At 43.9% G+C, this 22,055-nt stretch overlaps 2 protein-coding genes across 5 annotated transcripts in view; one reads left to right on the top strand and one right to left on the bottom strand.

Annotated features, from left to right (window-relative positions):
- The window catches only part of FSIP1 (fibrous sheath interacting protein 1), a 194,984-nt gene extending 193,332 nt beyond the window's left edge, over positions 1–1,652 (top strand). For all 4 annotated transcript variants that reach the window (XM_050800147.1, XM_050800148.1, XM_050800146.1 and 1 more), the window contains one exon: positions 757–1,652. In XM_050800147.1, the coding sequence (XP_050656104.1) occupies positions 757–803 (47 nt within the window). In that variant the 3' untranslated portion in view covers positions 804–1,652. The remainder of the gene's footprint in view (positions 1–756) is intronic.
- A 2,555-nt stretch (positions 1,653–4,207) lies between these two features.
- THBS1 (thrombospondin 1) lies at positions 4,208–21,544 on the bottom strand. Its single transcript, XM_050795872.1, has 22 exons — positions 21,252–21,544; positions 20,530–20,625; positions 19,691–20,250; positions 18,752–18,827; positions 18,251–18,450; positions 18,016–18,138; positions 16,863–16,956; positions 14,898–15,071; positions 14,205–14,381; positions 13,726–13,899; positions 13,346–13,473; positions 13,079–13,231; positions 12,404–12,622; positions 11,809–11,916; positions 11,076–11,235; positions 10,802–10,920; positions 8,914–9,148; positions 8,489–8,716; positions 8,050–8,321; positions 7,512–7,609; positions 7,268–7,407; positions 4,208–6,334 (listed from the first exon to the last, which is right to left on the bottom strand). Exons 2-22 carry the CDS (start codon positions 20,594–20,596, stop codon positions 6,327–6,329), a joined length of 3,513 nt encoding a protein of 1,170 aa, XP_050651829.1. The 5' UTR covers positions 20,597–20,625; positions 21,252–21,544; the 3' UTR covers positions 4,208–6,326.
- Positions 21,545–22,055: the final 511 nt, after the last annotated feature.

Genomic DNA, 22,055 nt, shown 5'->3' with positions numbered 1-22,055 from the left:
CATTTTCTTATCCATTCATCATCTGATGGACATTTGGGTTGTTTCCACTTTTTGGCTATTACATCCAATGTTGATGTGAACACTTGTGTACAAGTTTTTGTGTGGATGTATGCTTTCATTTCTCTTGGACATATACCTAGAAGTGGAATTACCAGGTCTCTGGTAACCTTCTCAGGAACTGCCAGACTGTTTCTAAAGCTGCTGCACCATTTTCCATTCCTATCAGTCGTGCATGAAGGTTCTAGTTTCTCCTGTTTCTTTTTGTCTTTTAAAAATTTAGTTCTATTGTCAATTCTGCATTTTCTGATAACCTTCTCACCAAGGGTAGAAAAATATTTCCATTCTGTTTCTGTTAATATCACAATTCTTTTTTTCTCACTTTAAGAAATGAAAGGCGATCAGTTCTTATCTATTCTGCATATAACGTTTACTTTTGGTCTCACTCTACTTCCCAGAAACTTAGTAGAAAGCAAAATATTAACTTCTGTGTGTGTCTCCACATCCATAGTCATGTTAGCTCCAAAACCTGTAGTGTTCTCCCTGAGCTGTAAGCTCAATGAGAGTAGGCGCCCTGATCTTTCTATTTTTCTTGTAAACTCTCTGCAGCTTGTGGTGACTATTCAATAGCTATTAAATGAGAGTGTGATATTGCCTCATGTGTAAAAGGATTTAATATTTTACAGGCTGAGTTATTTTTCTTAATTATGCATACATTTGTGAATCTCTAATAACTGTGGTTATTGTTTTTATGTGCAGATGAGCAGGAGACTAAAGATGCAGCAGAAGAATGTAAAGAACCCTAATCAAGGACTTGCTGGGTGTGCTTTTAAGAAAGTTGGTAATTAAGTTAAATTACATTTTTGATTGAATTATTTGAATTCAATGAATGCATTGTAGAGACTATTCTTTACTGATTTTGACATTTGGAGTCACTCTTTGTGGATTATATTTCCTTGACACTTTCGAGACTTGGAGTGTAATTGTTCAAGGGTTTTTGCTCATTAAAATTTCTGGGACCATTGTTTATAAATTTGTTGCAATCTTACATTGTGAGGATTCATTATAAAAACTGACATTTTAATGTATACTTGTCAGGGTAAAACTTGTTGAAGTGCTGTGATTGTCCTGTATTCAATTTTGTATGTTTCGCCTCTACTGGGATTCAGACAGATCATGGTGGTCACTGGGAATTTTTGCTGTGGCCATGCTTTTCCTTCTTCCCACCTGTGTCATGCCTGTGAAATTGGTACAACCTGCTATAAGATGAAATGAATTGCCGCAACAAAGCCATGTCAGAAGAGCCTTTACTATCTTATTGGTGATGACACGTTTATTAAGTAGGAGTTTGACTGAATTATTTGATATATTACTTTGTTAATAATAGTCAACAGTAGTTTCTTATTTTCTTTCAGAGTTTGGGCCTTTTAGATTGCATCAAATAAAAATGAGCTACTTAAAAGAAAGTCTGCAGTACTATTTTAAGAAAGATAGTTTAGTTACAAGTCAGTAACTTAGACTCACGAGAAAGTGTTATGTTGACATTCCGTAAGATGAGTTGGCATTAGAATTGGAAGTCCAGTTTGTTTCTGAATGAAAAAAATGAGCAGGCTATTGTGCTGCCTTTAATAAAATGTGGAGTAATGTATACATAACATTATTTTTGCTGGCATATGTTCATCCACTGAATAACATTAATGATTGCTTATATGGAAGTTCCTTGACTTTTTAAAATGAGGAATTCTATAGCTGCTATTTTCAGAGGTATTGATAGGCAGTTTCTTTTTCCAGACACTCTATTTCAGTTTACTATTTGTTCATTTAAAATAGCAATTGTTCATGCTGATGTCAGTGTGCTACATACAACTTATCTTGATGCCAAGAGTTTTGCTGTGGGATGGAAGTGTAAGTTAAAAGTCATGATTTTAGGTTCTCAAAGGAATGAAATGAGGTACACTCTGTGTTTTAGGGTTTGGGTGGGAAGAATCAGAGGGCAAAAGTGATACGGGTGAGAATTTGTTGTGGGACAGAGAGGGGCCAGTGCTGTCCGTCAGCCTTTCAGAGTTCAGCTTTCTAAACCTATGCTTTTCTGGTATTTGATGTTTGTATGTATGAGAGAGAGAGAGAGAGAGAGAGAGAGAGGGAGAGAGACCAGAGAGAGAGGGAGGGGAGTGGAGGGGAGGGAGGAAGAAAGGGAGGGAAGGGGGAGAGAGAAAGAAACCCAGAGTAAAATTATTTCTAGACTTGCACTGCAAAGGGCTTGTGACTTCATAGTTTGCTTCTGCCGATGATATTTGGGACATAGTGAGCCTTTCTGTTATATAGGTAAGGGAGAAGAAAATAGAGTGTTTTAAGTAATGAATTCTGCCATAAAAGAAGTGAGACCATTCCATAGCATGTCAACGGAAGTAACTCTAACAAGGACTGGTAACTAAATCTGTAATATAATTCAACACGAAGCTTCTGGATTTTTTTTTTTTAAGTCACCCTGATTTAGATAGAAAGTGTTCTTATTAAAAATAAGTGTTTATATTTTGGATTTCCCTTTAGGGCTTAGTGTTTGACCAGAACAAGGTGAAACCCCATCTCTACTAAAAATACAAAATTAGCCGGGTATGGTGGTGCGTGCCCTTCGTCCTAGCTGCTTGGCAGGCTGAGGCAGGAGAATTGCTTGAACCTGGGAGGCAGAGGTTGCAGTGAGCTGAGATTGTGCCACTGCACTCCAGCCTGGGTGACAGAGCGAGACTTTGTGTCAAAAATAAAAAGAAGAAAATTATAGAAGACAGAGAGGGCTAATTAATTTAAGGAATGAATTTAGGAGCTTAAAATTGGAGGCTTTTCTACATGTGACTCTTTAGAAAAAAAACTACTGGCACCACCTTTATTGTACATTCCTATAAGACCTAGAGTTTATTGCTCTTCAAGTTAGCTCTCCCACAACACATGACAATAAACTGTTGGAGGAGGAAAAAAGCTATCATCTTAATGACATAATTTTAATTTTTAACAAGTCCTTTATTTCAGTACAACCTGATTATTTGAAGGTCAGCCCTAGGGTGCAGCTGGAACATGCCTGGAAGAAAAGCTCCTCTTTCCAGTCGCTTTTTCTGTCTTATTTTGGTATTTTCAATCAGTTTTGCTTCACTGTCCAAGAATGAATTAGAATGATCTCCTAGCACTTCACACGTTGAACTCGTCTGAGAATGAATGATGCTATTTAATTCTTTGCCATTTCAAAGAATTATTTCCTTTAGATCAGTTTTCCTAACTCCACAGCGATTATCAATACTTCCTAGTTCTTGCTTCTTCACCTTGGTACTATAAAATGATTTGGCAATTTCCATTTATATGTGATCATTGCTACTCAGAAAGATGAATATTTATAGAAGGAGAGTGAAAAATCAACAAGGAAGATTTTCTCTCACCCAGCCAGTCCTTTCTAGTGTTTAACAGACCTCAAAGCCAGACCTTTAACCTACTCATAAAATGTCTTCTTTGATCTGTTTTCATTAAGACTAGAAATTAGTCAGTACTCCACATTCATGATGGGCCCATCCAAAAGTCAAGGTCTGCTTACTGGTACAGTGGGCCTTTTCTTCACACGATAATTTGTATTTAGACACACACGCATTTATGCAGTCCTTCCAAATTTTACATTTTTTAGTCATCTTTTCTGATTAAACTTATTATTCCTTCTTCAAAAGGTGGTAGCTGTAATGCTTGGCTCAACTTTGCAAGGACAGCTCCTCCCTTGTTCACATTTACTTCCGAAGTGTCTCCACAACATACAGTCGTGTTGCCCATCCAGTGCATCATTCCTGGGTCAGAAAATGTCACTGCAAGAGTTGCGTGTGCTTCAGTGTTTTTCCCTTTGTTTTCATACTGCACTTTGAAAAGGATTCAGTGACATCTAATGACATTAATATGAAATTTTATTCTTATGGGGCCCTTGACTTAGGGATAATTTCTCTTTTATATGTTTCTGATATGGCAGGCTAATGTATCATTTTGTTCTTTTATTCCACAAACCCAGCAAATTCTAAGCCTAGGCCTGAGCAACTCAGTCTTTCTAAAGCACATACGAACTGTGAATGTTGCTATGATTTACTGTAATTTTTTTGTATATGCTATATTGATTTATGAATGGTATTTACCTATATACCTCATGACATAAAGCCAGTAGAGAACAAATAAGCATGGATACATTAAGTATAAATATAAATTTCCATATGATTTATTGTTGTTCCTTGTACATAAGAAACAGTAATATACAACTTACACTGCTTTAGAATGTAAAATGGATAAAAATGTGTACAAAAAAAGCACATTCCTAGAAAAAGGTATTGGCAAATAGTAAAAATAGGGGGAGGTCAAAAGCAAAAAAAAAAAAAAAAAAAAAAAAAAAAAAAAAAAAAAAAAAAAAAAAAAAGGAAAAAACCAACAATTCTTCAATTCAGTGTGCAAACATTATATAAAAATAGAAATAGTAACGCTACAGGCAGTATTTCCTGATAAATTATTTAAATAGCATATCTACACAATCTGAGATCTCTATTCCAATGGCAATGAGAAAATAATTTATAAAAATAAAGCAATGGTATACAAGATGATAGAAAAAAAAACACGTAACTTTCAGAAATTGTATTTAACATTTCAATGCTATTTCCTTATTGGGAATACTTCTCTGCAGAGTTTTTATACTATGTACAACATTGACTTTTTAGGTACTACAGTAGCTTTAAGTTTGTTAGACACTTAAACTCTTTCTGCTTGATCCAAAAATTCTTTACTCAGTCACACAACAAATGAGGTAATATTTGTATGTAAGTTTCACCTTTGTCATTTTTTTCTCTTTTGGAAAAATCAAAGAAAAAAGTGTATATGCTTTCCTTCTCCCTGGAAATAGGCACAAGGGATGGGGTAAAACAGGATTGAAGACCTCATGGCTTTCTTTGCAATTTAAAACATTTGCAAATGGATAACCAACTAATTCCACTTGAAAAGATAAAACAAAGAAAAAAGAATCCCAGAACATCCACTCTGGGCACAAGGGGCAGAGCAGCTCATTAGGCTGATTTTCCTTGTGCTGTTCTTGCAAGAGATTTGCTGATAAATGTCAACTACTTGCTGTCAAACACTTTCCATATGAAGCCTAAATTCCAGGCAGAACAGAGTTAATAAATAATCTGTATTTACAATCTTACAGTCACGAAGACTCTCAACAAAGATGACATGGATAGTCTTTACGCTTCTTCCTGTTCCTTGAATAATCCTTCAGCCAGATCTTCCAGAATAAGTAAAAAATAAATATTTTACATCGTAAAGCATTTTAAAAAAAATCTACACGCCAAAAGAGAGAATTAGAAAACTCCATGATAATTCAGGAAAAAAGAGAAAAGGAATGTTTTAGTTAGGTTGACAATAATTTTGTGCCTTTGTAACCATTAAAATACAAGCGTGGCTGCCCCTCCTTTGGGAGGCAGCTGGTGCTCACTGAGATGGTAGATTTTCCTATTTTCCTGCTACATCTGCATAAGCTACTTCCAGAATGAAAACACCAATTTCAATGTGACCAGGCAATGGCAGCCAGCACTGCCTTACACTGGTTTGATTCGGATTCCCTAATTCTGGCCACTGCAGGTGACAAGTAAGGGGTGGGGATCAGGGAGGAAGTCCAGAAGCCAGTCTTTCTCTCCCTTTCCTGCTTCTATTTAAGTGTCTATTTACATGGGTTAATCAGCTAACACCAGTCAGCATCATGAAATCCAGCAATAGTCTTTCAATCCCCTGAAAATGACTTAGTACCGAACACGTAACAGTTCCTCCATATTTTCTTCATACAATCGTCTCAGGTATGCGCCCTCCCCTTAGTGCTTTGGCCTCTGCTCCCCGTGTTCCTGAAGGAGGATGTCAGGGTGGTTTTGTTTGCTAAGTCTAGTGAGTCCTCCCTTCTCTGACATGCCTGAAAATGCTTTTGAGTCCACTGCTCAGAGATGGCCTCACAATAGCACCCTGCTCTGTGACACGGGCAGAGTGGAATGGGCACCTTCCCAACGGAAGCAAGTAGATGCTTTTTCAAAAGGAAACCAAAGCAATTGTTTGTATGCTTGGAAGATGTCTTATTCATTAGAGGCTGCACGCTGAGTCTGTTTTCGAAAACTGCATTTTCTTGAGGCAGGTCGCATGTTCTAGGAGTCCACACTGATGAAAGCAGAGAAAAAAAGGAAGGCAAGGAGAAGTGATCCTGGGGGTTTTCTCAAGCCCATAGTTCCAGAAGGTGCAATACCAGCATTGGTTTATCATCAGTCTTTCAATCAACAGTTTGATGATTAGGGATCTGTTAAAATAAACAAATATAAATAAATATACAAATGAAAACTAATTCATAAAAGCACAGACATCTTAGTATCAGTTAATAAGTTAAACCACATAGGAATAGCTCTACTTTTCTAATGACAAAAGCCTAATTTAAGATTGTTCAAGCATATTAGCATTTAATTTTGTGAGCTGACATCGATGCTAGGTGACCAACATGGCATGAACCTTCCAGAACGTATATTATGCTTTCCAAGGCTTTCAATGTTAAAAGTTTAGGGAGTCTTATTTTAAAAATTCAGACTCAAAAATTACATTAATAATTTAGATTTTTTTTTGTGTGTGTAAAATCAACCATCTTTCTCTACTCTGATTGATCTTTTCAGTATCTGGCCTTGGCCCAGTAAATATATATTAAGTGCTTATTTTGTGGTAGAGCCAGTGTTGGACTCAGCAAGCTTAAGTACTCACTGAGTAAAAAAGAATGAAGCAAAAAAAAGCTAAGTTTAATAGTAAACCTTAATTTAACATGCCAATATGAAAGCAACATTCCTCTCCCTTCTTTATATACAGGGAAAAGTTGGGAATTCTAACTTGTGCTCTGATGGCATGAATAAAACACCAAGCAGTAAGATATATAAATACATAATTGTAAAGAACAGTATTATTAATGAAGTCCAAATTGTATAGGAGCTTTTCTGCAGCCTACCTTTGCACTGTGTATGAGCAGCGCAGAAACTGCTAAGCAAACTAATATTGTAACTAAGGACTCGGGAACTCATAAGCCATAGTGCCTAGGCATTATTCCATTTTTGTCCTTGTGTCCTCACAAGCAAAATAGAAATAACCCTGTCTCCAAAGCAGTCTTTACAATGGACTTCCCCATAACTGTCATCCTTGGTATTAGTCTGCAATGGAGGTGTCCGGTGTACATTCATGGTGATGTTGCTCTTACCTCTACATTCGTATTTCAGGTCGGAGAAGAACACCATTTCTTGAGAGAAGACAAACAACCCTAGTCTACCACCAGCATAGGTTTTATCATAGATGGGTCCTGAGTCAGCCATGATTTTCTTCCCTTCATACATCACCACTCTGCAGGGGAAAAAAGTCTTGTTTAGTGACAATGCTATTTCATACTTTTTGTCTTTTTGTCCATTAGTGTGACTTTAAGTGAAATTGAATCAGTACGATCATACCTAATGAAACCCGTCTTTGGCCTGTGGCTGAGACGCCATCTGTAGGCGGTGAAATCTTTCCAGCCTATGTGACGAGGGTCATGCCACAGGGTGCGCACCTGAAGGAAAAGGAAAAGGAAAAGGAAAGGTTGAAACACAGCTCCTTCAGGTAAAGATTTCTGTTTCATTCCATCAGAAACAACGCTTGAAAGGTACCGAGCTGATCTAAGTTAGAGGGCTGCAATGGGGAATTGTTCCAAGCCCTCTCACATTTGTTGTGTGCCACTGAGCGCACACATAAAGCAGACAGAGAGGAGGGAAGGAGGTTTTTGTTTGAAAAGGCTGAAGGCACCTTAGGATCTGCGGGGCAATTCTTGGTCAAGGTCAAGCTCCCTTTTCAACACTGTTATGTTTTCACAAAGCAGAGCTCAGTGCTGCAGCTGGTGATGCTGGGAACTCTCTAAGACTCCCTGGTCAGAGTCTTGGTCAAAGCACAGTGTCCCCATCGCTAGTCAGGCACCCATCAGCTCTCTCTCTGCTGTAGGACTTTGCTTCTTACCTGGCCAGGGGTGTTTCCTGTGTGCCACAGGGCATTCCGCAGGTGCTCGCCAGGCCCCGTGGTGGAGTTCACAACTTTCACAGAAAGGCCTGAGTACCCCTGAGCCCTCGTGGGGTTGGTGTCCCAGTAGGACTGGGTGACTTGCTTCCACATCACAACATAGAAGCGGCTGCTGGACTGGTAGCCAAAGACAAATCCAGCATAGTCATCGTCCCTTTCGGTGTTGATGAAGAAGGTGCCACTGAAGTCCACAGCATTAAACTCGTCATAACCTGGAAGATGAGCCCAGAGCCAGGTTAAAACCTGCAGCCTTCAGAAGGTTCTCCATCATGTTCCCAGACATCCTCAGCACCCGCAGGGATAGGTACAACTGCCAGGTTTTCTATTTGTTTTTCCCCATGTATGCATCAGCCTCTTGACCTAAGAACTCACTACTCACCTACAGCGAGTCCAGGGTCACAGTTGACAGTCTGGACGAGTTCTTTGCCCTGATGGCGTACAACCCAGTTAGGGTCATTTTGGGATGTCCCTTTGGGATCCAGAGGAATCATCTGGAATCGGCGGAAATCGGTCTCACTGATGTCAACATTCTCAGGACAGATGTCATCAATGTCTGGCACATTGTCATGGTCAAAATCATCTTTGCAAGCATCACCTCGACCATCACCTGGGGTCAAAAAAGCAAGAGTTCAGCAAAATTCTGAAGTGCTATTATTGTTACTGGTGTCAGAAATGTCACTATCTTGTCTAAGTTGGCATTTGGTCCCTTCATCCTCTCAAATGCTTTCAGCCTTGTTTTCATTTCCTCAATCTACACAGCCGTGCCAGCAGTCCCTCTCTTAGAAATTGACTCCCCTGACTCACCGTCAGAGTCCTTCTGGTCGGGATTGGGCACGAGTCTGCAGTTGTCCCTGTCATCAGGAATGCCATCGTTGTCATCATCGTGGTCACAGGCATCTCCCTTGCCATCTTTGTCATGGTCAGCCTGGTTGGCATTGGGCACATAGGGACAGTTGTCCAGATTGTTCTGGTGGCCATCTTCATCAATATCCTGATTGTTGTCACAGGTATCTCCAATGCGGTCTGAGTCAGAGTCCAGCTGAAAGAGGGATGTAAATGGAGGGTAAATTGCATTATAAACCATTCATGTTGAGGATAACTTATGCCCCCACCACAGGGAAAATTCTTCATTGTTTGATATAGCCAGTGGGGTTTCATGTCTATTTATATACTCCTGCAGAAAGATAGCAATAGTAGCCATTACATTTTAAACGTTTTTTTCCTTCGTCCTTGTTTTCCTACAAAAATCTGAGAAGGGATAATTAAAAATGTTTTAAATATAAAACTTTCTAAATAAAATCAAATAGAGTTATTTAATTTTTAAAGATGAAATGAAATGTTAACTGTTAACTGTTAAATGTTTAATGTTAAATGAAATTCTCTGGATACTTTAATAGAGAATTTCCTTAGAAGGTTTCAGTTGTAAAACTGTTGACATGTCAATTTCTCTAAGTCCTGAAAAGATGGCAAAAGATGGTCTCTGCGTTGTATACTGTCTGGGTAGCGTGAATGACAGGGATAAATTACTTTGGCTTTTTCTTTTACGCATTTGATTTTATACACCTAGTATCTATAAGGATTGTCACCTGTAGGCTCAGGTAAAGTCAAACTCTAAATTTTTCCAAAACAGTTTTTCTCAGAGTATTTTATTCAGTATGCATGGGCTGCTTAGGGACTGTTTATATACACACTGGAATTCTTCTTGCCAGTATTTATGGTCTTTGCTTACAAGATTTTTACATCATGCTTGAATTTTGTTGTAAAATTTATTTTTATCTGAGGAATCAAAAACTCATCCAGTGAGGTTACATGATATTGAAATTTAATTTATGGTAAGTTTCAAACTCAAAATAAATGATTATCAATGCCATCTGATCAGCAAAGCTAACCCAGATCATTCAAGCTTTTGATGGCCCCAGAGCCATTCATCCTATTGTTTTATGTTTGACAAGACTTCACAGGAACAAATCTTAGGAGGGAGAAGCTGGATTTCCTCATTTCTTTAATCTTATAAAAATTTACCATTAAAAAAAGCTGGTTTCTAAGCTTCCAGAACAATTCATTTTAGGGGGAAAAAAGCCTTAAATTTTATCCTTAGAAAATGATGGGCAGTTACACAAGAAAGAAATACTTTCAGACAGAGAGCCTGTTCTGTGTAATGTTGATGTGTAGCACTCCTTAGCATAGGTAAAGAACGTTCGTAATGCCAGAAACTTTTGAAGAATGACAAAGAAATGGGGTTTCTCCAAGTTTTGGACATATCCTTAGTTTGATGATTTTCTTAGAGCTAGATTACATCATTAGCCATGAACATGGTTATTTTGCTTGTGCACATTTATTTTTCCATCTCTTAGTATTATATATGATTAATATTACTGGACAGTTGTCAGTCACAAATCTCTGCTTTGTATAATTTATCTTAACAATGGTAGACCACGCAGAGCAAGTCCAGTAGCCCTTCTTACAGAAGGTAAGGCTGAAGTTACGAGATCTTCATGCTAAAGATCTGTGAGACTCTGTGCAAGGAGCTCACATCAGGCAAATTATTTACATGAACATATTCCACTTGGCTATGAGAACCCAGGGAGCCACGGTCATGACAATGTTTGAACTTCGTTAAGCTCATTTTTCAAAGGCCATGAAAGGACTATTCCAACAGTTTACTGAAAGACTCTGAAAGGAGTCCACCTACCTGATCTGGATTGTGTTCCAAGGGGCAGTTGTCACACTGATCTCCAACCCCATCCATGTCAGTGTCTCTCTGGTCCACATTGTAGACGTACTGGCAGTTGTCCCGTTCACTGAGGATACCTGAAGAGAACAAGGGACAAATAAGAGCTGGGCTCTCCAGCCTTGGATATGTCCACCAAAGTGCATACTAATAGCCAGGACTAGACAGAAGTAAGTTTGGAAAGCGGTGTCATGTCCCTGTCTCCCGCAGGCCCACTGATCAGGCAGCACCTTACCGTCCCCGTCAATGTCTGCAGCACAGGCGTCTCCTTCCCCATTGCTGTCTGTGTCTGCCTGATCTGGGTTGTGGTTGTAGGGACAGTTGTCACAGCGGTCTCCCACGTCATCTCTGTCATAGTCATACTGAGCTGGGTTGTAATGGAATGGACAGTTGTCCTGCAAAGAGAAGAAATGGAGCACTTAACACTGTTGTCCCTGAAAAGAGCTCAAGCCTCAAACCATGTGCATAATATGTCTAAAGCTGCGAACATCGGCAATAATTACTTTCTACTTTGTGGATAGGCTAATTGACTACTCAGTGTAAAATCATCACTACAGAAGTTAAAAGGACATAGTTAAAAAATGGATCCCCATTTTAGGTTAGAAGTTAGTGAGATGTAGAATATAATCCCATCATCTCAGTTCGTAGTGTGCCCAGAGTCAATTTTACTGTCATTTCGATGTGACATTTGAAATGAATCTAGGGAACAAAGTGACATTTGTTTATGCACTATAATTTCTCAAGTGCAGAGAAAAACAGTTCTGATGAAAAACAAAACCCTCATTTAAAAATTTTCTTGGCAACATCTACATCCTTAAACTACTGGAACACAATGAATAATTTCTAATTATCCTGTGTATTGATTTGGTATATTTTTTGCTATAGCCATGTAATTTCCTTGAATCCTGAAGTGCTTCAGGCTGTTGCTGAATTAAAAAGATGAAAACGGGATGGAAAACTGTTTTTACCCTGTCATCTGGAATTTTATCATTGTCATCGTCATCATCACAGGCATCACCAATTCCATCCTTGTCATAGTCTTCCTGGCCTGAGTTGGGGAGGTTGGGGCAATTATCCTAGGAAAGAGAAGACATATATCACTGCTTCAGTTGCCTTCCTCATGCTCAGCTCATGCATGAGGAGTGTACCTGGAATTCCAAATAGAAAAAGAACAGAATTTGGCTCAGTAACAGCATATGTTTTTTTATGGGAAGACAAGAAAGTAAAACTTTTCTTGGGGGATATACATACAGAATTGGTGTAAATGCTCTAGGCTTTATAGATGTTGTGAACACAAGTCATGTTTTGCTGGTGTTTGGATAGAGTACTGAACTTTGTTTTGGACAGAAGAGTTGACTGTGGAACACAGGTGCCCAAAAGAGCCTGTTCATGTTTTTGGCACCAAGTGGTATTAATTTTCATAGGAATTAGTGCCCCTCTACCTTCGGGAGATTTAATCTTTTAGTTTCATGTCCAGACTTTAAGTATTTAAAATTCCTTAGCCTGTGTTTTGATAAGGTGATGGGCCCTCTTTCCGGAGGCACACAAGGGACCTGGCTATACCTTTTTGCAGTGGTAAGTCGCATTGGCCACGCACACCAGGTCCTCATTGGGCCAGCCATCCAGGTCTGTGTCCTCCCCGCAGATGATGCCATTGCCAGCGTAGCCGGGCTTGCACTCGCAGCGGTACATGGGGTCGCTGTAGTGGCCCAGGTAGTTGCACTTGGCGTTCTTGTTGCAGTCGTGGGTTCCATCCGTGCAGGGGTTACGGGGCTTGCACACCTAAGGGCACACCATCCTCCTGTTACCCAGAGCTTTCGAGGATCCCCAGATTTCATGGAAACAACGGTCCAGATCCCTGTCATCTCTGAGCAGACAGAGGCTCCATTTGGAAGAGTGTGGGTAATTACCTCTGTTCCTCCCCATTCTCCCTGAGGCTGTAGGCAAACTTTGCTTTATGTTTCTTTTTCTTGAATTTGCTCAGCACCTAGGCGTTTACAAGTCCATCTGCTCACAACTTATTCCAGAGCAGCATTGTTAAATATGGTAGACTATTTTTCCCCTGCAGGATTTACCATGGATTTTCTAGTCACATTTCTAGAACTAGACCATACATTCATCTCCTCGCCCTTTTTTTTTTTTTTGTGAATGGTATGAAATTACATTCCTCCCTCTCCTAGTTGTTTTGGTCAAGGACAGCTCTCCTCTCCTCTGGTTTACTCGTCTAGTTGACTGTACCTGTTTGTTGGCTGTGGCATATTCGACGCCCTGGCCAAAGGGCTGTGAGCCGGTGAAGCGCGGGGGGCAGGGCAGGCAGTTGTAGCCGGGGTCCGTATTCTTACACCTGTGCTCTCCGTTGTGGTTGAAGCAGGCATCAGGCACTTCTTTGCACTATGGAGGAAATAAGAGCGTGCTTCGTGTTCGGAAGTCACTGCCATAAGGAAGCGACTGCACAGGTTAGCTGCTTTCCTAGATCCAGAAACTCGGAGTGCATCAGTTCCTCACCTCATCAACATCTGTGCACTGGATGCCATTTCCACTGTAACCAGGGGGACAAGCACCACATTTCCAGCTGCCATCAGGGTAGCTAGTACACTTCACGCCGGCAAAGCAGGGATTGGACAGGCATCCATCTGAGACAAGGAGAGAGAGGCACAGTAAATGGTTAGTCTAAGCTGCCGTACTGCCATGCTGAACACTTAACACAGTGTAAGGTATTATAGGGTATGGGGAACTGATAACTTGTTGGGATTATGTTGTCCATCTGCATCTTAGAATCAGATCACTCAGGACTAACCAAGCTGGAATCTCCTCGAATGCTGACTGCAGCATTCAGTAAAATAGCAAAGCTCCTAGGTCCTTTCATCCTGGGCTGCGTGGCTCACCAATTGGACAGTCCTGCTTGTTGCAGATCTGGTTTTCTGTCACGTCACCAATGCAGTCCTTGCCTCCAAACTGGGGTGTGGGGTTGTTGCAGAGCCGGCTACGTTTCTGTACCCCTCCTCCACAGGTGACAGAACAGATGTCCCATGGTGACCAAGGACCCCAGCCTCCATTGACTGGAAGAAAATGAACCACAGGCAACAATTAAGATCAACTTTCAAATCCCTCCCTTGTCATAGGCTCTCCTAAGCCCGTTCAGGAAACCTCTGCTCCTGACACACGGAAAGAATGCTGGGGAAGAGGGGGAGTTTGTTTTTCATTAAAAGAAGTTGCTGAGCATGCAGGACTTTGCTTCTGTTTGTTTCTCTAGTAGGTAACCTTCCTGCTCTATGACCCACTGAACTGCAGGCTGCAGATGCCAGGCAACCAGCTGGGCGGAGCTGCTGCCCATGCTCAACCTTGCAGCTGAGCTCACACTTACTGGGGCAGGCGTCTTTCTTGCAGGCTTTGGTCTCCCGTGCTTCGCCTTCACAGGGTTTCCCGTTCATCTGGGGGCTGGGAGAGTTGCAGAGCCGGATCCTTGTGATCACACCGTCACCACAAGTCACAGAACAAGATGACCACGGGGACCAGTGGCTCCAGCCACCATCCTGTTTAACTAAAGTACAAAGTTGATGGTCACAAATGGTTTTGGCTTAGAGATAACCAAACAGAATCCCTCATCAGGAGCACACACGTTATTTCCAGGAAATGGTCAATGGCAACTAAACCCAGTGTACGGCAGAAATTGGCTCCTGGCCACAGGCCCAAATGTCAACATGGAACGTTTTCTACCAGAGAACGGAGAAGTGAGCTGTTTTTATGGGTTGCTGTTAATATCCTAACATTTACAGGGTGCTTACCATGAACCAAACGCAATGTTAACTGCTTTACACGCAGTAACTAAAGAAAATGCTCAAGATGAACTTATCAAGAACTATTATCTCCAAATTGCAAATGAGGAAACAGCCTCAGAGAGGGTAAGCTGTGCTCAGGTGTGCACAGCGAAGCAGTGGGATCGGGATCCAGAGATCCTAGAACCCGTGTTCTTAATGTCCATGCTGTGGAGCTGCCCTCGGTGATGACAACGAGGACAGGTCAGTTCTCCATGTCCCTAAGAAGCCAAGATGCTCACATCTCTTGTCGCACTCCTGAATGTGGCAGGTGCGTGTCTGGACCGAGGAGCCCTCACATCGGTTGTTGAGGCTATCACAGGAGCGGCCGCGCTGCTGAATTCCGTTGCCACAGCTCGTAGAACAGGACGTCCACTCAGACCATGGAGACCAGCCATCGTCCGCAGAGTCGCTGGCTGCAGGGGAAACACAGGTTCATCAGGTACATGATGGTTAGGACAGGCTGTTCTTCAGAGGGCTCTGTTCAGGGCCCTCCACTTGCCAGAGGGTGAAAAGCAATACATTTCTTTCTTTTTGGCTTTACTGAGGTGTCACTGACAAAGACAATAGACATTTAAGGTGTATAATATGTTGTTTTGATACACACATATATTGTGATTACCACTGTCAAGCTAGTTAACACACCTCCATCATCTTACAGTTACTTTTTTTTTGATGACTTAAGATCTACTCTCTTAGCAAATTTTAAGCGTATAATCCAGTATTATTAACTACGGTCACCGTGCTGTACATGAACTCTCTAGAACATGATATGAGCCGGCACAAAGTTGCAGTTATACAGGATGAAAAGCAACATACTTCTTAGGCCAGCGGCCGAGGGGTTTACCCCAGGTCATGATGTGTACAGCAGTGGGGTCATCGGATGCTTTGCCTGGCTCAGTACAGCTGAGCCTTCCCACAGTGTACGCTCTCCTAGTCACTGCTTTTCCTTTCTCCACTCAGCAATGCAAATGAGTTTTCCTCTAGTGACTTAAGATATCTGGGTAGGCATTTCCAGTCTCAGCCTTCCAGGAATGCGTGAGTCTGAGGAAGCTTATAGGAGCCGTTTCTGTCAGGGGAGCCATACACCATGTGTTTGACAGATGAGTTTGAAGGCAGCCGAGCTGTTGTTGGCTCTGGCTCCAACTCGGCCATGAGTTAGTCAGTTTGTTGTTCCTCTCACCCCAGCATTTGGGGCCTTCTCTGCACATACGGTCATAAGAGGACAGCATGTTTGTTTACCATCTGCCCAGGCAAAACGGCTACAATCACATCTAGCTGTATCCGACAGAAGACAAAGGACTTATTTTCTTTGGACATTAGTTGTAAGTTTTCTTAGCAATCCCTGATTCAAGTTCAGAACTTTGCTACCTCCAGCTAGCTTTGTTCCTTTTAACGCACATCTCAAGTGAATGCGGAACAGAAAATAGATGTAAAAACGATCATTACAGTGCCAGTATCGCGAATATGATCCCTGGATGGAACTGGTTATTCTGAGCTGTGACAAGGGTGTGTGTGTGTGTGTCTGTGTGTGTGTGTGTGTCTGTGTGTGTATGTGAAGGGCACGTGCTGTTTTTCTGTTTTCTTCCTCATCTCAGTTGTGATGAATCACTTTTATAACTTGTACCTGCTACATTAAATATTGTCTCAGCAGAGTCATTAATTTTACTGGTAACAAAAGCCAGGGATAAGGTGCCATGGAACAACACCATGCCTTATTTCTTTTGGTGCTCTGGAGCTCAATTTGCTGTTACTCTCTCAGGCCCTCTTATCCCTACAGATAAAAGGGGCAGAACTTCCAGGCCTCATCAGGCCAGCTCACACAATAAGCCTGTCAGTATCTCTGGTGAGCAGATTTTTCTTAACTCTGTGCCACTACGGTCAAATTCTAAAAGCAGTCAACTTAGAGCGGTTGCTGCCACGTCTTCATCTCTTTTCCTCAAAGCAAAAAATCGGAATGAATGAGCTATACCAAGATCTTCACTGCCATTACTGCAATCCAGATGGGGTAATTATGATGTACTGATAATGGAGTTTTGGGCTGTGTACAGCAGATAAGCTGTCAGTTAAGCAGCTGCTGCAGCCAGAAACTGAATGAAAGCATGACGGAGATGGGGGTGGGGCTCCAGTGTTGTGCTCGGCTCTCTAGGATGTATGTAGAACTGATCTAGTCACTGAAGAATAGTTACGCCATTTGAGGAACTTACGCCAACAGCGAGGACAGCATTCTCCATCGGGAACTGTGGCATTGGAGCAGGGCATGATGGGACAGGACACCTTTTTGCAGATGGTAACTGAGTTCTGCAGGGCAAGAGAGTGAGAGGGGAACAGGCTGCTGAGCATGTTGCGTTCAGAAGTCTACATCCTGTAACATTTCCTTTACAAGCCAAAACATGGTCGGGGCTGTCAATGCTCTAGTGGAACGATTTTCATAGAAGATCTGTCTGTCAATATTTGCAACCACCACTATCGTAGAGACAGTTCTAGGGCTAGTTGACGTGTCACTCCATTGCTTGGAAACTTCTTTTTAATTGCTACTTAGTCAAGGGTGGAAGTTACAGTACGAAGAATTTATAGCAGAGGAACCAACCAACACCATGGGCCAAATCTATGTCTGAAATCAAACTCAGGAAATTCAGCCAGGACTTTTACATTTTTATATTATGTGTTTGGGGGGAGGAAGGAAGATGTACAAGCATTTTTTTTTTCTCATCTATAGATCTGTGACCTGTCTCTATATTGGGAAAGAACGGGAATTTAATGAAGTTGGTTCCCAAAGCCAGTCATCTGTGATTTGTATTTAAGCAAATTCAAATACTTTGCTATTAATAGATAAGCCAGGTGAACCTCCAAACTCACTGGCCACTGGCATGGGGGAATGCTAGAGTGAATAACACACAACTGGCAGTGCCATCTGAGCCAAGTAGACAGTAACATCCTAACAGCGTCAGGCTAAGTGATTTGAAAAACAATTGCTACTCTACCAAGAGAACCTATGCCAAAACTGAATATAAATCGGGGTTGGGGAAAAAAAAAATGAATGTTCCAACCAGGTTTTATGTACTTGACATTCAACACTTAGTCTTTGAACTAAGGTAGGTAAATTATTCAGATGTCTTAGTAGATTCATTCTCTTAGATACTTAGCCTAGGGTGTAATTAATACTTTGATAAACCATCTGAGAGTTTAAAGAATAATTTATAGATGCCATAATTGCATCTTAAAGAAAAAGAAAAAAACACTTTGGTATCAGGCCATGGAACATAAAAAGAATCTCTGTGGCGATGTGGGTATTTCCCCAAAGATGCAGGTTCAAACAAAAGCTGTCGACTCTTATTCTGGTTGGCGAAGACTGCTTACCTGACAGCGACACTCGGTGCAGCTGTCAACAGTCCATTCCTCGTTATTTCTGTACTGAACTCCGTTGTGATAGCACAGGGGAGGCCGCCTCAGCTCATTGGCCAACTCTTTGTTCTCTTCAGTCTAAATGGGAGAGAATATCATTAGTGTCCACCCTCATTTTCAGTCATTTGGGGCCACCTGTGAGAAACCTGCCAGGGTTCATGCTAACGGGCTGGGTGTAGAGGTCACTGACCACTTTGCGGATGCTGTCCTGCAGCGTGGTCACGATGGTGCGCAGGCCCCTGAGTTCCAGGACCATGCTGGACAGCTCATCACAGGAGATGCCGCAGATGGCTTGCAGGTCCTTTGTCTTGTGGCCAATGTAGTTAGTGCGGATGGCAGGGCTGGAACCATTCACCACGTTGTTGTCAAGGGTGAGGAGGACACTGGTAGCTGGCAAGAAACAAAATGAAAACTTCAAAGAGAGACTCTTACCAACCAGCCTCTTGAGCTGTTAGTGGTAGAAGACATTTCATTTGGTGTGAAGGATGCACATAGAGGGGTGGCGTGTATGCGCACGTGTGTGTATACATGTGTGTGTGTATGATACCCCTTGAGGTCACTTTTGTATGCCTCTTAATGATTTTACTGGGGGTAATTTATGTACAACCACTATTGCTAAATTCCTCAGCTTGTTTTTGGTGGAATTTCCCCCCGATTTCCCTATGTGCTCTAAAAATAGAGGGGTACTCACAGCTGGAGCAGCCTTTGTTCCTGAGGATGTCTTCTGGTGTGGTTCCAAAGACGAACCTCACATTCTGCAGCACCCCCTGTGGGCAGAGGACACACATTACTTGTAGAAAGCTGAGCGGGGTGGGGATGGGCTTGGGAAGGACTGTCTCTATGCTAGGAAAAGCACACAATAGATGTTCTAAAAGCTTCAAAGAGCTGTCTGAAGATCACTATGTCAAAATAACACAGCAACATAAATTGCCAAAAACTTCAAAATCTTAATTGTGACTTCTGCCAAGTCTTGAGTATTTTACAAAGAATTCAGTTATCAGCCTACTTGGGTACACAGGAAATGGAATCTGATCCTAAGCCCAGAGGATATAATGACACTTTCCAGTGTCAAAGAGTTAAATGTGGGAGTTCAAAGCCACCCTTGCAAAGATCTAGAAGTTAAGGCGCAGATGAAGCTGTAACAGCAACAACTAACTGCTATTTTAACCTTTTATGTGAGACCAGCTGCATCCCCATGAGGAATCCAATAGCAAAGTGGTACTGATTCTGCCCATAGAAAGTATCCATTTCAAACAACATTAAAATTGGGGGAATGCATTTGAAATAAGCTATTTTCTTAAGAGCCTAGGGAGTATCTAAGGCTTGAACAGGCTGATTGCTAAAGGAAAACCATTTCTTGTTTCCTTGAGTAGTTTTCAAAGTGTGCTTCCCAGACTACCAGCATCAGCATCACCTGGTACTTGTTAGAGTTGCCATTTTACAGAATCCCAAACTCCGGGGCTGGGGTGCCGCAGCGTGAGCTTTCACAAGCCCTCCAGGTGATGCTCATGCTGCCTAAAATCTGAGAACTGCTGCTTTAGTTTACAGACAGGATTTCCTGTAGCCCTCCTGGCAGGTCACCTGTCTAGCAGATGATCCCACGGAGCAGGGCTCACAGAAGAAGCCTCACCTGGAAATTGTCATTGACGCCCCCCTTTGCGATGCGGAGTCTGGCGATGCTGGCCAGGTCTCTGGTGAAGACGCTTTGGATGGGGACGTCCAGCTCGGCATTCTCCATCTTTTCACAGTCGATGTACAGCTGGGCCCTGTCTTCCTGCACAAACAGGGTGATGCTCTTCCACTGGCCGGTTGCCAGGAGAGCTTCTTCCACAGACACCACGTGCTGCTTTCCTTGGACGGTCAGGCTGAGGTCCAGGGTGCCCGCCTTGCCGTTGGACACCACGCTGAAGACCTGGCCAGAGTGGTCTTTCCGCTCCAGGGCCAGCAGCGTGCCCCGGGTCTTCTTCATCTGCCTCAGGGAGGCCAGAAGCAGGAAACCCTTCTCGGCCCGCACAGCATCCACCAGGTCTTGGAACTTGTCATCAGGCACAGGGGGGATCAGGTTGGCATCCTCGATGCGGAAAGCTGGGCTGGAAGGGTCAGGACCCTTCACCAGTCGGCGCCCAGACCCCTTGCGGGCAGCCCCGGTGAGTTCAAAGATGTCAAACACGCTGTTGTCTCCCCCAGACTCTGTTAGGCAGGAGAGAACACATGGTGAGCTTTGGAGGCTGGGACCAGCGGTAGGGGGCTGAGTCCTTAGGGGTGGAGACAAAGGGCTGGGGTGAAAACTCCTGGCAGCCACTGAAAGAGCTGAATAAACACCAGGATCAGAGTGAAGCTGCGTCCTGATGTCCAGTCAGGCTCAAGAGCAAAGGAGCTGGGAGAGGACAGCATGTGAAGGGGCACACCTGGGGTAGCCAGCCCCTCTTCTTCGTCCCTCCTTCCCCTAAAGGTGCCACACAAACTCACCTGGAATGCGGTTGGTGCCACACACATGCAACAGGAACAGGACACCTAGTCCCCAGGCCAGCCCCATGGTGGAGCTGTTGGTGCCCAGCAGGGATCCTACAGCAGGAAGCACAAGAGCCCAAGGTCAGAGATCAGTTAGGCAGGGAGGGTGGGCAGAAACAGGGCTGGGCATGGGGACAGGGCCGGGACCATCCCTCTTTGACCCCGCGTTTGCTGAAATGAAGGACAACAGGATTACTTTCCAGAGAGCATGAGAGAGAGAGAGAGAGAGAGAGAGAGAGAGAGGGAGAGAGAGTGAGTGACAGAGAGACGTGGAGGAAAGAGATGCTGGTTTTAAAGTGTGGGGGGCGCAAGACCAACAATTCGGGGGCTTTTGGGAAGTCGAAGGTGAACAAGATCAGGAATGTAGTTTGGAGTTGCAGGGAGGGCACGGGGAAGTACAGACTCTCCCCTGGAGTGCTGATACAAAGGCTTAAGGAGGACTTCAGAGAGTAAAGAAATCTTGGGGTGTCCTGATCAGTTGGTTTGTGAACCCCAAGGCTGGAGAGGATGGCTCTGGAGCCTTGTCCCGAAGAGTCCTCCAGCGGCCGAGAGGGGCGGGCTGGGGCAGGAGAGCGGGGAGAGTGTGGGTTCCGGGGTCCACCAGAGGGACTGAAGCCTCAGCGCTCCAGGTGGATGTCCCCGGCAGCTTTGGTCCTCGGCGGCCGCCGGGGGCGACTTACCTGTGTGGACCGGAGCGCGGCGGCCGGGAGCGGTGGAGAGGGCGGCGAAGGCTGGAGGGACGCGGGGACCGCCTGTGCGTCCGAAGTGGAGGTTGCGCCGGGAGAGAGGCAGGAGCCCTGAACTCGCAGACCAGCTCGGGCGCAGTGGCTGGCAAGGCGGAGGAGCAGCGCGCTTTTAAAGGGGCGCTCGCATTCCTGGGGATTCCTCCGGCCAATGGGCGGCGGCCGGGCAGGAAGCGGGAGGGGGGCCAGTCTGGGCTCCTCTCTCCGCCCCCCGCTGCCTGGCGCGCAACTTTCCAGCTAGAAAGTGAAGGGGGCGGGGGTCGGGGCTTGGGAGCACTGGAACTTCTCAGAAAAGTCGGTGCCCGCCCACGCAGCCTTGGCGCGCACGGGCTAGGCGCTAGCGCTCTTGCGCCACGCGGGCTCGGGGTGATCAGCGAGCATCCCGAGCAGGGACTGGGCTGAGGCGACCACCCAGGAGGGCCCGCGGGGTGGGGCAGGGGCTTTCGGGCGAGCCAGTCTCCCGGAATGCCTGGGTGATGGCTGAAAAGGTGAACACTAGAGACTGGGCCCGATTTGTAAAAAGAAAAATGGGCCGACGGGGCGCAGGGGACCCCAAGAGAGCCATTCGTTAAAATAGCTGCCCCTCGGGCCCTCGCTGACCTTCTTCCACCGTCCCGGTGGGGTGAGGACACGCGTCCCCCTAGCGCCTGTCCTGAGTTGGCCCCACGCCCGCCCCCGCGGGAGGTGAGCGCGGCGTCGGCGGGGCGGGCGGGTTGTTGCGCCTCGCTCGCCTTCGCTGCC

The sequence above is a fragment of the Macaca thibetana genome, chromosome 7, assembly GCF_024542745.1.
Source record: "Macaca thibetana thibetana isolate TM-01 chromosome 7, ASM2454274v1, whole genome shotgun sequence".
NCBI lineage: Eukaryota > Metazoa > Chordata > Mammalia > Primates > Cercopithecidae > Macaca > Macaca thibetana.
This window is presented reverse-complemented; position numbering and strand designations above follow the sequence as displayed.